We start from the raw sequence: 17,206 nt of genomic DNA, 5'->3' as shown, positions 1-17,206 counted from the left end.
TCAGCTCCTGGACTGGCATCTGCAGCTAGACAGGTGTCTGCCAGCTCCTCTGGATATTGTGGGGGCATGGCTGCATGAGGCCGAAGGAGCATTGCGACAAGAGATCGTCATACATCAGGCACACGACATGACAGCTAACGTTGTCCACAGGGCTCTTGAGCAGCACAAGGTTAGCATGAAGGTAGAGACAGAGGAGGCAGAATGCAGAAAAAAAGGATAACTAGGCACTGGACAAGGCGATGGCTTTGTTCAGTTCATATTTAATATGAAATCAGTATTATGTGGCGTACCTTCCTGAACTAAGCTAAATCTAAGTTTTAAATATCTTCCTAAAATTTGTTTTAAAATGTTCTGATCAGAAACCTGGTATTGAGTATTTATTGTTTTTCTGTGTCCATGTGTATTTACACTATGCAGGATGTGTTGAAAAGCCTGGAAAGTCACCAGCAGGTCTTTCAGAGGATCCATAAGGACAGAAGTGTTGATGGAGTCCCTGTTCCCCCAGACCAGCTCCAAGACATGGCCGAGAGGTAATCAAGGCAAACTCACAGGGCATGATTTAACGTTCTGTTTTCAGAGGAGAAGCAGAATGTGCGGGTCAAGCTGTACGTCTGATATCCTTTGTAAACTTTGTGTTTTTTTAGGATGAACTTTGTCTCCACATCTTCGAGCATCCACTTGTCTAGAATGGAATACTTGGAGAACAAACACCACATGCAGGCCTTCCTCACTCTAGCCGAGTCTAAGCTCAAATCCTGGATCATAAAATATGGCCGACAAGAGTCGGTGGAACTGATGCTCCACAACTATGTTGTAAGCGCAGTTTTCAATTCACTCTGTACCTGATGTACTGAACTGTTAATTGGATCTATAGGGTTCCTATGCAGATAGTATATTGTATGACTGCTGTCATGGTTTATGATGCAAATGTGTTTATATTTTCCTCTTTGATTCTGTCTTCAACAGTTATTTGTGGAGAAGCAATTTTTTTTTGAGAATTACGAGGCATTGTTCCAGTCCCTGAAACAGTCTGCTGAGGCTTATGTCAATGCTGACAGCTCAGGTGAGAAATCAAAATATATAAATAAATGTATTATTTGATATGTAACGCACAGTATAACTTTGGATCAGGGGCAAGCTGTATATTTTTATCTACATGTTTTTTTTAAATTAACAGCAAAATTCCTCTATTTGGACCAATACTGATAAACGTTAAATAATTGCATTTAGGAGCTGCTGATCCAGATAAACTCCTCTGTGAAGGAAGTCATCTTACATTATGATATGAATCAATTGCAAACTGAAATTGAGCAGAGAGACTTTGAACACACTATGTGCATAACATACAGGACTGTCTGTTTTTGTCTATTCCAGCAAATTAAATACTTGGCAAATTAAGGTTATTTCAATGTCAAAATTACATACAAATGTAATACTGCAATGCAGCAGTCCTGCTCAGTGATGCAGTGATTAATGCCATGTGATTGCCCACAATGGTCTCATACAATTAGAGATATATTACAGGGATACATATCTCTGTATAAATGTTATGGTTGTTGTATATATTGTACATATAGCTCATCTTTATTGCCCCTTGTCAATAACTCAACAACCAATGAGACTTTCTCTTCCACTAGCTCAGTCTTTCCCCGGTCTGGTTTTACAGCTTGGTAGAAGGGGAGAGTCTGCAGGCTACAGCTAAATGAGGTTCCTCCATTCCCAGCTCTCAGTGGGGAATACGACCCCATTTGCTAGTTAGGCGCTGCTCCACTTCTGCAGGTCTCTGAGCGCAAACTGAGCTAGCTTGTTGGTTCCATTAAGTTTCAGGGTCGTGCTGCTTTAGGGTACGCAGAGCGGGGAAGTGAGGTATAGCGAGAAATCAGGACATTTGAGATTTGATTGGTCGGCCCCACAAATATAGTACCCCCCCCCTCCATTCCCCCCCGCTGTCACGACCATACCCACATGAGCCTTGCTGCTAGTTAGCACTCCGGGCTCTGATTGGCTGGATGAGAGATCCTTCAGATCTTTTCAAGGCCCACTTTAAGGTTACACTAAACTGAGTCCGGAGAGGAGAATAATGGGGTTGAAATGTAATGATCTACTATTTAAAAGCATGACACTATCTGATTTATGTCTTTTTGAAACTGGATATTTGCATTTGGTGGAATCATTTATCACCCCGACACTGGTTGACAATAATTTGTGGTACAGGACTTGTGATACCAGAGCGTTTGTACCAATGAAATGGAACACACAACAAAGATAACACATCTCCCTGTAGTGAGAGTTTTGAGGTCAGAGAGTTGTAGTTGTAGCTTGTAGCTCTATCAGTCTTCATGTGCCTTTCGTCTGGTGTTTCTATGAATACGTGCACCATATGTGCACCATATGTGCAGTGCCTCAAAGTGAGCCTATGTAACTTTTGCTAAGCAGTGGTCACAAGTAACAATTATATATTAATAGCCTAAATGTACATGCTAATAGTGGTATAAGATAAACAAAGCTAGAGAAGAGTCAACAAGTCATCAAACTGACTTAATAGTAACAGTTACATAGCAATAGCATTCTGAACATTAGCTCACATTAGCCACCATGTGCCACTTATCAAAACAGACCAAGTAAGGCTGTGGCTTCAAAACTCCTGACTAGATTGAAATGGGCAAGAGGATATGTTTTATTCTACATGAATTTCCACTTTTTTTTTAAACAGAGAAAGATTTTGTTGTTTCATAGTGCATACTCTCACTTAAACCGCAATCAAAATGCATATAAATTGACAAGGAATTCAATCATTTTTAACATAACTAAGTTGGCGATGCCTCCTGTGTCCACTGTTTCAGTATAACTAGTACTGTTAGTAGCAGTTATAGTAATAGTGGTAGATGTAGCAGCAGTGCAAGCCAGTACTGCTGCTCTTGACGTTGTAGTTGTTGTAGTTGTTGTTGTTGTTAAAGTTGATGTGTCACTCCTCCAGTGGACGAGGGTGAGATGGGAGTGCGCAGATTCATGCGGGAGGTGGTGACCCAGTGGAGGAGTCTGTCCATGGAGGTGCGCAGTGTGAAGAGCATGCTGGAGGAGGTGCTGTCCAACTGGGAGAGGCACAGCTCAACGGTGGCCTCCTTACAGGCCTGGCTGGAGGATGCAGAGGAAGCTCTGAGGCAGCCAGAAAACACCAAACGGGTATGAGATTGACTCTTAATATTGTAGGATACCCCACCATACACACACTCAAAGTGTTTATGTGAACAGATTAAGAGTTTCTTCATATATGCATTTATTTGATGGACTCAAATGCAGTCAAATCCACGTCAGCCCAATTTCAAGCATTTGGTCTTTTAAGTGGAATCCTATTAGCAGTCTCCACTCGAGTATCAAATGATCTCCTTGACTTACAACAAGCCACGGAGGATATTACAGTTGTCACATCGCCATGGTTACCTCAGAGTCACATCCCCACCAAGGATTAGACAGCTAATTACCCCAGTTTCGTATCGTCCTTTCTTTGTTTCTTTCTATGAATTCCTTTCTTTGTCTCTTTTTTGATTCGCTTGCTTTGTTCTTTTCTTTGGTACTCATTCTGTGTGTTGCTCTTTGTTTCTCTTAATTTGTCTCTGTGTCTTTCTGTCTCTCGTCCAGGAGTTTTTCAGGAATCTCAGCCAATGGATGGATCAGCATGCAGCCATGAACGACGCAGGGAATTTTCTCATTGAAACATGTGATGAGACTGTGTCGCTTGATCTCAAGCAGCAGCTACTTCTTTTGAATGGACGATGGAGAGACCTCTTCCTCAAAGTCAAACAAGTAAATCAAACAAATACTACTGTATGTCAGAGACAAGCCTGACATGTACTATATTGTATATCTAGATGTGTATCTCTGTGCATTTTATGTTTTTAGCTGATTTAGTAACAAGATGGCAGTTTTAAGAAAGTTTTAGGCTTGGTACTTTTCTACTATTTGACCCAGGCCTGATGAAGATGCATCTCTTATACCAACTTTTCTTTACTGCAGTATGCCTGTGCAGATGAGCTGGAGAAGTGGAGAAAAGACTATCTGAAGGCTGTGTCTGCCCTTAAAGAGCTGCTGGACATTGGAGAGGCAAAGCTCAATGTTTCTGTCCAGGTGTCTTTCCTCAATGTTAGAGCCTTTCTGCAGGACGTGGAGGTGAGAAAATCAAACCTCTATTCCTGTTAAAATCAGACTTGCATAAGTACAGCACAATAAACATCAGGGATTGTTGTTGATTCTGCTAATGATATTATATTATCACGTTTAAATTGTCTTCATATCTTGTAGGTTGGTAGCATCTCAAAATCAGTATTAGTGCCCGATGTTTTTAAATAGTGATTATGTTGTACCATCTACGTCTAGTCAGCAGTTTAGCTCTAGACAATTGAGGCGACCCAGGTTAAAACAACGCTGATGGCAGCTCTGTGAGCATGTCACAGATCTGTAGTGAATCATTTAGAGCACTTCATTTACCATTTGGACTGTACTGAGACAGGCCTGAGACTCATTTACAAGGTACATAACAGCACACTTTGACATTTAGAATCTCTTTTGACGAATTAAAAAACGTCCAACTCTCCAGGAAGAAACATACTACAGAAAATAATATTCCATCATCTTTCCCAGTTGATTTACTTGCACTCTTAAACTTTTGATGACCATTTACTAAAAGCTTCATGTCACTGCTGTTTTGAAGTAAGAGCTGCAGACAACCTTGTTTTTAATTGCCAAAAGCAGTTTTGCTGATAGTACATTCAGTTTAAGGATGTTCAAGATGACCCATTGCCTCCACGTCTCATCTCAGAATACCAAGCAAAAGGTTGTTGCTATGGAGACGCAATACAAGTTGGCTGCCCGCAGTGCTCAGCTCCTCGCCAAGGATGCACCACATGACGAGGCTGCCAGGGTCATGGCAACGATGGCAACAGCCAAAGGTCAGCTGAGTAAGGTGGGTATCGTTCAAGTCAGAAACATGAGAAGTTGTATGAAATTAATCTCAAGTTTCAAGAACGTGAAAGCAAAATAATTATATCTCCAGTAAGACTTTTTTAATAACATCCTCACATTGTTGTCACATTTTCGTGTCACTATTTAATGGCCTTTGATGTTTGTCTCCAGGTGAGAGAGCGCTGTCCCTCCCTTGTGAGGGAGTGTCATGTCCTTCTGCCACTGCTGGAAGAGATGGAGAAACACATCACTGCTTTCTACCAAGCCCTGGAGCGGGCCAGTCGCATCACCTCGGCTGCCAAAGACCCAGACACACAGACCCAGACCCAGCAAAAACTAAAGTGGCAGGTTAGATATGATGACAGTGCATATTCAAATATACCCACATCTGCCCTCTGGTGTGTCTATTATTTCCTTCTCCACTATTCCCAGCTCTTTGGAATCATATCAGTCTTCTACTTACAACATATTTGTACTGTAGGAGCCATTGGTTGTGTCTGTATTTTATTGTGGTAGTGTGCACTTTATGGGTGGTAGTTTATATATGGGACACAGGTGTAACAGCCAGGTGGGTGGTGACGCATGGGTGACGGGGAGATCTAACGTGTTTTACCACAAGCGCAACACTCCAGGAGACCAGGAATGTACAAGTTGTATAATCATGAAATATAATTAAATGGGAACCTCACCCAACGATATAGAAACGGCCTGGACTTTTATCTGAAAAAAGTAAGAAACAGGAACTTCTTCCGCACCCAGCCGAGTGACTGGACGGAGATCAGTCAGTACATGTACTATAACCTTTTTGTCGGATGGGAAGGGAATTGCTGATATATAAAGAAAAGTGTTGAAATATTGGAATGCACCATTATCAACACTCTTTTATATCCATTGTCTTTGTTTCCTCAATTTCCTCAGGATTTGTTAAACCAGCAGCAAAGCTGTAAACGCTGTCTGTCAGTGATCGAGAGGAATCACCACACATTGCAGAGGGCGCTCTCCACCAGTAAGGTGCTTCGAAACGTTGACATGTCCCTGCTACAAAAGAGAGTGGCTGAAATACAGGGCTCGGCACAGGTTAGTGTTAAACTACCTGTACACGTTCACATACCGCATCGCTGATTATATTAATTAGGTTACGAGAACATCAGAACACCCAGGAGGCAAAAGTGTGCGTGCGCCTCACAAATAATGTAATTACACTCTATTACCGAAGAGACCAGTTACAATCACCACTACCTACTGTCCGTCCTCTTAGGTTTTGCTGAAGGAGGTTGGGGAATGGAGAAGGCAGGAAGAGGCCAACAACTGCCTCAGGAGGAGGTTTGAGGAGTCAAGACAAGAGCTGGAGAGAGTGCTGAAAAAAGCCCACGGCTGCTTGAGAGAGACTGGAGATGCTGAGGAGTTACTGAAGAAACACCATGTAAGATCAAACCTATAACCTTCTGCTGGAGCTCATCCGTTGAAAAAGAATACTGGCTGCTCAATCTTTTCCTGACCACAAAGACAAACAGTTACAGTGTGTAAAACAGCAGCAAAGAGAACTCAAAATACATCTGTATGTCATTCTGTTGTTTGGTCCAAACAAACCAAAAAAATTAATGTAATGTGATTCTCATACTCATCGCCTATATTTTATTCTGCACAGGATTTCTTTGGCCAACTGGACCAGCGTTTGCTGAGCGTGTTCTTGAAGGCATGTGACGAGCTGACTGACATCCTACCACAGGAGGAGCAACAGGGGCTGCAAGAAACTGTCCGCAGACTGCACAAACACTGGAAGGTCAGAGGTTATCGCGCTTTAACACTCTCACTAATTACTGTACATCTCTGGAGGCACTTAGCTCATACTTCATTAACTAAACCAGGAGGACCTATGGCTTTGGTGGAGTTCACTCCCGTGTGTTTCCAATTAACTTGTACTAGTTAGATTCAAATGCAACCCTCTTCAGTGTTTACTCACAGTCTCCCGAGAGGATATTTTGTCTCTGACAGTTTTGGAGATGATATAATGTGAGACTGCAACTCATGTATGTCAGAGTATATCTAATCTACTCTGTTCCTTCTGACTCTTTTCTACAGGACATCCAGAGCGAGGTACCGTCTCACCTGCTCTGTCTGAAAGTGGAGGTGGAACAAAGTCGGGTAGCTGTGATCATACAAGACTGCAGAGCAGAGCTGGACAGAGAAATACAAGCCCTCTCTGGTACCTGCACCAGTGAGCGCGTGATCAAAGAGCACAGAGTGAGCCTCGGATTTGGTAGAAATTTTAAACAGATTAAACCAGGAGAAAGATAAAATCATTTAACGTCATCATTTTTCTTGAGCATTCTAAATTCAAAATTTCCTTCTCTTTTATCTCCAGACTTTTTTCAGGGAACGTAAACCTTTGACTTTGTGTGAGAAGAGGATTAGAAATATGGAGGATCTGTGTCATAAATTGCCTGATAACGACCCGGCTTATCGAATGCTAGACTCCACAAGAAGGGCTGTAGAAGAGGTTACAGAGCAAATCAAAAGCACCCACCTCAAACTGGAGCATCACCCTGATAAATGGAAAAAGTGGAATGAGAGGTAAAGGTTGACAAAAACTCAGTCCTCAAAGTGTCTCCAACTCCTTAAAGTTTGGAATCTTTAATCACTAGTCCTTTTTCTAGGTTTTGTGAGATTTCTGATTGGCTCTCATCTCAGAGGAGGCAGGTGAGGCTCTTGAGAGAGACAGCGAGAAATTCCACCCATCAGGAGCAAGTTGATGCTGCTGTTCAGGTGAGCTAGCACATTATATTTTCTGCTGTCGGCACAAATAATAGCTGATGATTCAATGCAGCACAGCCTCAGTACACCTGCATTCCCTTTTTTGTGCTTCCACCATTTCCAGTCACTGCAGGAAGCAGCAGATGCCCGAGAGGAGAGCCTGTTGTGGCTTAAGAGCCGTCTTGCTGGACTGTCTGAGGTTAGCTCTGAACTGGAGGTCCAGAGACAGAGAACAGCCCTGGCCAAACTCTCAGCTGACCTGCGGGCACTCTTTTCTTCACTCTGTCAGGTATTCTAAGATATTTCAAACGCTTACAATGTGTATATGTCCTGTGTTATCATAACAAAATATTTATGTCTGATCCTCCCTCCTTCACAGTGGGGTGAGGAGGGCTCTCCTATGTTCCAGTACGAGGAGCTGAGAGAGGAGGTGCATGGTGCTCTGGAAGAGGTTCTAAGAGTGCGAAGAGAGTCTGAGGAGCAGACCAGCAGGATCCTGGATGCTGAGGATCTGGAGGAGGCCAAGCAACTTTATCTTATTCACCAGGTGTGTAGTGAGGCAGGAGAGAGATGATGTCAACTCTGTACAGATATTTAATTTACAGAAGCTTCCAAATATTTTGAAGAGTAACTTAATGGCCCTCAAAGTCTTAGCTTTACTGACCTCCAGTGGTTTCACTTCTTTCAGTTATGTCCATGTACTCTAAGACCCTGCGACATCAATGTTACAAGATTTTTCTATTGTCATTGTACAATGGTCTCACAACGAAATGGTGTAGATAGAGGTGCTACAAAGGACACTTCTGGATCAGAGGGCAACTCTGCTTCTCAGCATAGTGTTAAGCATCCACTTCAATTATGCTAATTTTGCTGCAAAAAAGAACAAATTTGTCATCTGACATGTTATTTTCTTTTCTATGTGTTTGTTAAAGCACCACCTAAAGCGCCTTCATGCTAACAAGACGGAGGCGGAGCTTCTGGTCGCCCACTGCCACCAGCTGCAGAAAGGGGAGGGGCTCAGTCAGTCTCTCCGGGAGCTGGAGGGAGCTTTCAGAGATGTTGACCACAAATCAGTGGCAAAAGAGCCCAACCTGCAGGTAGACCAAGTCTCACATGTCAGTATGCTAATGTTTGCATGTGTGAGTGTTCACACAGACCCCTGCAGGCATCATTGATTGGTCCATGTTGAACCTTAACAAGATATTGATTGTTATGTGGTATGTTTATTATGTTTGTGTCTGTTGTATTGGGATTTGTTTATATCTATTCTATCACTGACTTCGAATTGATCAGAAAATCAACATGTGTCCGCATGAAAATTACCAAGATGTATGGAGTGAATAAGTTCATTATCAAGGGGAAAACCACTGCAAAATACCTTAAATCAAAACTCCAAAACATCAGGGATGAATGTTAAAGGTTTTGGTGTCTGTCCCTCTGAATAAATCACAGTTGAAGATCCATTTTAGACAGATCTTATTACACCAGCATTAAATAATTAAAGAGAGAAAGATTGATGCAGTTGATGAGTATGCATTGAAAAGGGCATTTTTGTTCTTTGTAATAATTTAGTTGGATAATCTAGAATTAAATTAAGGCCAGAGAGTATTCTTTTGAATGAAACCAAACACGGCCGTGCCCATTAACTCTGTGTGTACATATATATTACATTTTCTGTATGAAACTTTATTCACTGACATTATTTTGTTGTTTCTTCATCATCTCAAGGCAACTCTGAGCTCCTGGCAGAGTTTTGAAGCAGAAAGAGAAACAGTTTGGAGGTTTATCAGTAATACCAGCAAACAGCTGCACAAAGAACTTATTTTCAACACATTGGACAGCCTGAAATCTGAACTGGAGCAGAACAAGGTGTGCATATACAATAAGTGTGTGAGTACATGCATGTTGTGCATGCTCTGTGTTTGCTCATACAATATATTTATGTTTTGTCTGTAGGAGCTCCTCACAAAGGTTGAGGAGTGTTCTGTGCGTGCAGCTTTCCTCCTCGAGAAGGCAGAAGAAATTCAGCTTGGTCCGAAGAATCACACTCTTCTTCTCCAGCAGGCCGAGTCAACCAGAGAAGCACTCGCACAACTTCAAGACCACCTCAACAAGAAGTATGTCCCATCCTCATTCCCATCCAATTAAATCATAACAGAGTATACTGTAACTTCCTCAAACTTCAAAGTCATAATTTCAATTTTACTAAATTGTTCTTGTCTAATCTTGTGTCTCCCAGTGTTGTCCAGCTGGAGATGATGTGTATGTGGTGGGAGCGCTTCGGCAGTGAATCAGAGACTTTCTCTCTGTGGATCAGTGAAAAAGAGAAGGAGCTGGAGGCCATCAACTCCACCTCCTCCTTAGATCCTCTGGATAAACACATCAGCACAGTGGAGGTATGTCGTGTATCTCTTTACCTTGTTTTTTTTATATCTAATACTGACTGCACATGTATGGCAAAAAAAAAAAAACTCCACAGCTTCTTCAATCATCTTCTGATATTCATGAATAAATATGCATCATCCACATGTTTCTTTAATCACTTCCAAGAAAATTCGTCAAAATTGCTGTCTGGCGTTTAGCCTGGAGTGTACAGTAGCCTGAGGGTTATTAAGATTAAGATGAAATAAGATTACATTTGAACGTAACCCCAAAGGGGAAATTGGGTCAGAGGAGCTGCAGCGGAGACTCCGTTATAGAAAATAAATTGATCATATTGAAAAAATATATAATCTTGTTTTTCCAGACCTCAGCCTTGTTAATCTCATGAAGGTGGAGAAGAGGAGAAAAAAAATGTCAAAAACATTTGGGATAACAGGATTTAAGAAATCTTGCGGCAGCCATTTGATTAGCTTTGAGTTTGAAAACATTTGCTTCTAGAAACAGCACAGTCAGTTTCCTTTTCCAGCCAACACCTGTGCTTGAATCTTTCTCTAACTCAGACATCCATCATAGACAAATGTGTTTATAGAAAATAACACATAACATTGTCTGTTCTGTCTTGTTTATATATATTTTTTAACTCATGCTTCCGATGTTTTTCTCTGTTCAACATTTCTCTGCTGTTACATCCCCACAGACTGTGGCAGAAGGTTTGGAGGAGAGAAGGGCAGCCCTGGCCCACATGGAGGTGGACTGTGAGGCCCTGTCGAGGTTTGTGACTCCTGGAGAGGCCGGACGTATCCGCGCTCGACTTACACAGATGAGGCGCGACTGGGAAGAGTTGATGGGGAGAGTAGAGCAGCTGGGAGGACAGCTCAACCAGAGCGCCTCGTACTGGCAGAGATACAACGATAGCCTCGAACAGGTATACAGCAACAATAATAGAATAGTTTCATGCAGAAATTGTTATTAAATTCTTTGCAGGGCCACTGGTTAAATATACTTTTAAATAATTAAAGCTGTTGTTATTATCAGGTCAAGAAAGCAATGACTGACCTTAAAAAGAAGCTTGACTGTCCAGTCACATACTGCTCTTCTTCATCTGAGACCTACAAAAGCCTCCAGGATCATATGGTAAAAAAAAAAATCACTATATGGATTTATAGTTTTAACTTTAAGGTTGACAACTATAAACTCAGGACCTGAAGGGTGTATCTTTTGTGTGATTTTTCTTTTGTTTAGTTTCTTTTTCTTTTTTAGTAAGTAAATGGTATTTTAATCAACTTATTCCTGATTATTTTTCAGGTTATACAGTAATGGGTTAGGGTTAGGGTTAGTATGAGACTGTATTAAGTAATTTACCACATTGTTACTTACTGATTTATGTTCAAGAGTTTACTCTGTAACCATTGAGGTTGAACATTCTCTGCGGAGCTAATGACAAGTACATATCTGTTTCCTTTCAGGAGGTCTGCCAGGCTGTTGATCAGCTGAACCCCAGGCTGATGTCTTTGTGTTCGGCCATGAAGAGGCTTGGAGAGGGCAGCCAGCTGCAGGAAGAGGTGGCTAACCTCCAGAAGCAACAGCGAGAATTTTTGGCAAAGGCAACAGAAAAGCAATCCACATTACAGAGCCTCCTAGCACTTTGGCAGAGGTAACGTTATATGTGCCTATGTTTATTTTTTGAAAATAGGGGCATCAGCAAAAGAAACTGTGGGAAAAAATATGCATTTACATTTATTTATTTTTAAAGAACATCAATCTGTAGTAATCTCATGCATCACATACTCTAGCTTTGCTCAGCAAATTCCTGAATGTATTACTATTGAATACCCAGATATGAGCCATCCTATTCCATCTTTTAAGACTGAATAGTTGTCATGAGCTTGATTATATTTAGGATGTATTGCCAGCTGTTGTGATGCTTTGCTGGGCTGACGCTGTACTTTGTAAGTGTGTCCGTCCAACACCTAGAAGAGGTATGTTTGAATGTTTCACGGATTTGACACAAACAAATGTGTTATAAGACAAATTTTTTGCACAAACCGCTAAATAATTTTATTTTGAGTCAATGATTGCTGTCAGTTTTGGTCCCTGCGTCACACACACATCTTATTCTGATTGTAAAAATCATGCCGTTTACCCTTTTATTTTTGCATATGTGTTTTTTCTGCTGAATCCTCCTCTTTGTGCCAATTTCCTCTTTTATTCCCTCAATTATTCCCTCATCCTCATGTGATGAAGAGGAGCGAGATCTTGTCTTTGACTCACTCTCTCTGTCCTCCTGTCAGCCATCGCCTTTCTATTCTAATAAAATGCTTTTTTTATCACTTGCTTTGATCACACAATAGACTTGGACAATAGACTGAAGCGATTGTTTCTCACTCTGTATTAGTCACATGGGAGCTGTTTATAGGCTTAACGCTTCTGTGCTTGTTTATTGTATTCATCCAGTCAGTCACTCTTTTTAGTTTAATTACATTTTATTTTTGATAGTGACGTTCAACGGAGTTTGTGTGTGTGTGTTTATGTGTGGCTCTCTGCAGTACAATCTTCTCCCCTGCAGGTGTATATATGAGGGATTACTTACAGCACTGGGTGCTCTGGCAAGATAGGTTGCCACATTATGACCCTGTCACTGATACTAACGCTTTGTCAGATAATAACAAAATAACACACAGACTGTATCCCTGTGGGTGTGTGTGTGTGTGTGTGCGTGTGTGTGTGTGTGTGTCATTGCCTGTGTTAATACTTTAAGATCACAGGTTACTAATATAAATATATTGTTAGATCAGTATTTATTCTATTAATTTTCAGAATAGTGCTGCATAAATTGTATTTCATTTGAATACTATTTTCTGAGCGACCTTTGTATCCACAGATTTGAAAAGGAGAGTTCATCTATGAAAAGCTGGCTGGGCAGGTGTGAGTCTGTTTGCTGTCCGGACTCAGACCTGCTTTCTGCAGACAAAATAAAGCTTAGGAATGAACTACTAAATGTACAGGTAAGTCATTTGACTATTACTGGCTTCTTTCTCAATAACCTCCCCATTTGCATGTCGAGTGTTTATATTCCCTTCTCAGTTTTATTTTTACCTCACCAGTTACATAATGGGTGTTTGGTTATTTTTGTGTAACATCATGTATACAATACTTATTCACCCCATTAGGACATGCAGGGAGAGACAGCATCCTATGAGGTTCTTCTGCAGGGCCTTGTGAATCTTGCGCTGTGTCTGTACCCTGCAGCGACTGAAGCTCGTATCCAAGAGCTCAGCGATGATCTCGCACAACTGCAGGAAAGAAGCATCTTTGTGAAGAACAGCACATCACACAGGCAATTCTCTTGTTTGATATATCATACAGATTATTTAACTGTAACATAAATGGCATCCAGAAATTGTGTTGTTCAGCTTTTGTTTGTTTTATTTAAATATACACCTGTCACAACAATAATCACGTCCATGTCCTTCATCCAAACTGCCTTTCGCCTTGCTTTTAGACTTGAGCTGCTGGGATCACAGTTGTTACAGCTGGAGCAGTTTGATCAGGCACTGCTGACTCTGACCCAAAGTAGTGAAAACTTCCTGTCTGGATTGAGAAGCTCTTCCCAGGTTGATATTGCTGATCTTGAGTCTGCAATTAGTCAGCTGAAGGTGAGAAATCAATACTTTGCTGTCAACAATGATGTCCTTTATAGGTTTTGTATCTGGGATTTGTTACGGCAAGCAAGTTTATATTGATTACTGTAGGAGGTAATATACATTTGTCTAATTGAACCATCTTATTGCAGGAGCATGAGGTGCAACTGGAGGGACATGCATCGCTGAGAGACACTCTTCAGCAAAGAGAGTCCTCCCTGCTTCGCTGCTCCACCTCAGAGGCCCAACAGCAGCTTCAGGGCTGGAGAGAGGACTGCCTCCAGCCCCTCAATGAATCCCAGCGTCTCCTACTCCTCCGCACTGAGTGCCTGACTGAATTAAAAGCTTTTCTTCAGAAGTATGGAGCGGCAACTAAGGCTGTGCGCTGCCTTCACGAGGCGGTGGAGGGCAGAGGGAGCTGGGACCGTTCAAAAGCTGAAGAGCTGCACCGTGGAATAGGGGAAGGGGCCCAAGACGTGGCCAGGCTTGAAGCTGAGGCAGTCGGGTTAGATGGGCAGCTAAGTAAAGCACACCTTAACCTGAGTGGTGCAGAGTGGCGCGGCTCCAAAGACGTGAGCCATCCTCAGGCAAGAACATCCTGCAGGGGGCAGGCAGTGGCCCTCACGATCGCTCTGGAGGAGGTGCAGAGGGGTGTGGGATGGAGGCAGAGTGAAGCAGACGCCCTGGGGGCGTTGTGGAGCTCCTTTAGGGAGAGGAGGGAGGAGGTGATGAAGAATTTGAAGAAACTGGAAGACGAAGCACGGACAGAGGGGGCCAGAGAGAGCTCTGTACAGGCTTTTCAAAACAGGTATGTAAATGGTAATGCGGCTCCTGGATCTATTGTTATGTTATATTTAATATCAGCATAGTTTGTATCAGCTGGTATGGAATTTTTTGTTTGAAAAAGCAATATTGGTATCAGTCTAAACTGAATGAGTACTTTGTTTCCCTGTGCTGAGGCATTTTCTTTGTGAAATTTAAATTATAATAAAACAATATCCCTGCATCTCCTGTATTTGGATTAAAGGCAAACAAAACAAGATTACAGACAAGATCACAGTATTATTGTTTTTGTGTAAGATATATGGTTGAATAAACTTTCAAATGTGTTCGCTGAGTTTTTCATTCAGAAACCTACTGTAAGCCAAACTCTGAGAATATTATATGCGAATGAAGCCAAACCATAGATCCAAATCCTTTTAAACTGGTTAATTCTATGAATTTGGATATATTATGTTTAAATCAGGCTAGTAATCCCCATTGTTTTCTCCTGCATCTATTTCTCCCAGGTTGCGTTTTTTCATCCAGCTGGATGATGAGCTCCAGTCCCTGCAGCATTCCCAGCGGTGGTTAGAGGAGAAGGGAAGCCAGCTGGCCCAAAGAGACAGTGAGCTGGCTGGGGAGGCTCTCAGGGAGGTAGCACTGGTGAGGACAGCCTGGGAGAGCGTCAGGACTCTGATCACCAACGGGTAGGGATGGAGGACGACAAAGGGATTTCGACTTGTTTATCTCATTTAAATTCCTTAGCTCTGTTTGTTTTTGGTCCTATGTTGCAGAGGCAGGCAGTATAATGTCTTATCATTTGAATACATAAACACAACATGTATACAGCGCTTGCAGAGTATTTTTTCATAATTTAATCTAGTGCCAAGTGATATGCCCAATAACAGTCTTGACTTGTTTTCTTCCCTTTTCTCATGCAGTCAGGAACAGAGTGGAGTTGTGGTAGATCTTCTCCGCCAGTTCCACCACTTGAAGTCAACCCTCACTACTGTCGTTGAGAATGCTCAGGCGGTTGCTTACAATCTGCCCGACCACAACCATAACGCTCAAGAGGCCAAAAGGACTTTCACACGAGTCAGTACCTTTTTGTTTTTCCCAGAAAATTACTAATAGTTACATTGTCATTTTTTTCTTTTCAAATGATGCCCATGGTAAACACATTTTTGGGTTATGATTCACACCTCAAAACACCACGTCCAGATTATTGTATATAACTTGTAAATATCCTGATATACCAGAGTTGAAGATTTATAGCTTTCCCTCTGCCCTCTTCTCTGTCCCTCCAGCATGACGCGGTCCAAGCCGAGCTGAAAGAAAAACAGGAAGCGATGGACCAGCTCATCAGCACAGTGGAGGACCTGCAGAGAGAACTGACAAAGGTTCCGAACTCTGATGCAAGCTCCATCCAGAGAGACATGGAGATGTTGAGAGACCAGTGGCTGGAGGTGAGTGCTAGTTGATATAGCACATGCTGTGCCATACCACTGTTTTGCTAAAGAAGCATTGACAGCTGAAATCCCTGGACTGTTTTTCATTTAGACAAATGCACAATGTATTGACATACTTGAGATAGCTGGTCAGACCCGGTGAAATAATACTTTTTGAGTTTTGTGACAGTAATGAATTGTCCTCATCCTGACACAGGGCACTTCATGAATTCTGTCTGAAGCGGAAACGTGATAACGACTATGAAGGGATTTGTGGTGTTTTTTTCTTCTTCGTGAAAGTCAATTATGACTTCCACATTACAGCTCAGCCAAACACTTGTGCTGTTCCTCTTTTATTGATATATATTTCATTTTTTCCCTTTTTTCATTTTTTCCTCTTGTGAGGCTGTCACAAATGAGACAGAAATATAAACAAGTCTAGACACGTTATCTGCCCTTCTGTCTCTCTCTCACTTCTCATCTCCAGATCTGTCAAACCAATTAACTCTCGTTTTCCTTCCATCTCCCAGTAAAGAATACCGTCCCTTGTTACATAGAGAGAAAAGTAAACACAAAGAAGGAGAGAGATCCTAACTCTCCTCAGTCTCCTGTTGATTGAGACGTATCCTGTACTTATATTGCTGCTCTCTGTTCCTTCAGGTCTCAGAGAGAATACAAACCAACACAGAGAGACTGAGCTACTGTGTCGCACTATGGAACGACCTCAAGTCTATGGAGCAGGACATGAACCAATGGGCTGCCAACTCCATCGCTGATCTCACCGACAGTGTTACCAATCTCAGTGATAAAGAACAGACAGAGGCCCATCTTGCCACATTTCAGGTCAGAGCACGCTGGACAGTCTGCATGTAAAAGTGTATGAATGATTATGGGGATGTAACATTGAGAGTGAGTTCATAGTGGGTGTGATTTAATTGAAATGTCCAGCGCTTTGATCTACAGGCTGAGGTTGAAAAGAGGGAGCAGAGGCTGGATACCCTGCAGGAGAGAGTAACAGAGCTGAAGGAGCGAGCCAAACTGCAAGAAACCCCAATACAAATGCAGGTGAATATGGTGGGGAGCCATATTCGGCAGGAATTTGCTGAAATTATCCATTCAGAATATTTTTTGGCATTATTTATTTATGCCAGGGATTTTCAAATACTATTACAAACCTACTAATGGTGCGGAAAGAAAACCAGAAGACCTACTTACATGTACTTAAAAGGAACATGAAGAGAGATACGCATTCAACTAAAT

General features: G+C 41.9%; 1 protein-coding gene across 1 annotated transcript in view; it reads left to right on the top strand.

Moving 5' to 3' along the window:
- Positions 1 to 17,206, top strand: part of syne1a (spectrin repeat containing, nuclear envelope 1a) — a gene marked incomplete at its 5' end in the record, with an annotated part of 117,191 nt that overhangs the window by 16,422 nt on the left and 83,563 nt on the right. Inside the window, 33 exons of the mRNA XM_079216184.1 lie at positions 5 to 169; positions 418 to 530; positions 645 to 813; positions 967 to 1,063; positions 2,978 to 3,183; positions 3,640 to 3,804; positions 4,015 to 4,167; positions 4,817 to 4,960; positions 5,131 to 5,307; positions 5,878 to 6,036; positions 6,218 to 6,382; positions 6,608 to 6,742; positions 7,042 to 7,203; positions 7,325 to 7,533; positions 7,617 to 7,725; positions 7,838 to 8,002; positions 8,093 to 8,260; positions 8,646 to 8,810; positions 9,442 to 9,582; positions 9,670 to 9,830; positions 9,953 to 10,109; positions 10,793 to 11,020; positions 11,131 to 11,229; positions 11,562 to 11,749; positions 12,977 to 13,100; positions 13,266 to 13,432; positions 13,598 to 13,751; positions 13,889 to 14,544; positions 15,026 to 15,205; positions 15,440 to 15,593; positions 15,806 to 15,964; positions 16,607 to 16,789; positions 16,910 to 17,011. Of these exons, the coding sequence (XP_079072310.1) occupies positions 5 to 169; positions 418 to 530; positions 645 to 813; positions 967 to 1,063; positions 2,978 to 3,183; positions 3,640 to 3,804; positions 4,015 to 4,167; positions 4,817 to 4,960; positions 5,131 to 5,307; positions 5,878 to 6,036; positions 6,218 to 6,382; positions 6,608 to 6,742; positions 7,042 to 7,203; positions 7,325 to 7,533; positions 7,617 to 7,725; positions 7,838 to 8,002; positions 8,093 to 8,260; positions 8,646 to 8,810; positions 9,442 to 9,582; positions 9,670 to 9,830; positions 9,953 to 10,109; positions 10,793 to 11,020; positions 11,131 to 11,229; positions 11,562 to 11,749; positions 12,977 to 13,100; positions 13,266 to 13,432; positions 13,598 to 13,751; positions 13,889 to 14,544; positions 15,026 to 15,205; positions 15,440 to 15,593; positions 15,806 to 15,964; positions 16,607 to 16,789; positions 16,910 to 17,011 (5,679 nt within the window). The remainder of the gene's footprint in view (positions 1 to 4; positions 170 to 417; positions 531 to 644; positions 814 to 966; positions 1,064 to 2,977; positions 3,184 to 3,639; positions 3,805 to 4,014; positions 4,168 to 4,816; positions 4,961 to 5,130; positions 5,308 to 5,877; positions 6,037 to 6,217; positions 6,383 to 6,607; positions 6,743 to 7,041; positions 7,204 to 7,324; positions 7,534 to 7,616; positions 7,726 to 7,837; positions 8,003 to 8,092; positions 8,261 to 8,645; positions 8,811 to 9,441; positions 9,583 to 9,669; positions 9,831 to 9,952; positions 10,110 to 10,792; positions 11,021 to 11,130; positions 11,230 to 11,561; positions 11,750 to 12,976; positions 13,101 to 13,265; positions 13,433 to 13,597; positions 13,752 to 13,888; positions 14,545 to 15,025; positions 15,206 to 15,439; positions 15,594 to 15,805; positions 15,965 to 16,606; positions 16,790 to 16,909; positions 17,012 to 17,206) is intronic.

The sequence above is a fragment of the Taurulus bubalis genome (assembly GCF_910589615.1).
Source record: "Taurulus bubalis genome assembly, chromosome: 3".
NCBI lineage: Eukaryota > Metazoa > Chordata > Actinopteri > Perciformes > Cottidae > Taurulus > Taurulus bubalis.
This window is presented reverse-complemented; position numbering and strand designations above follow the sequence as displayed.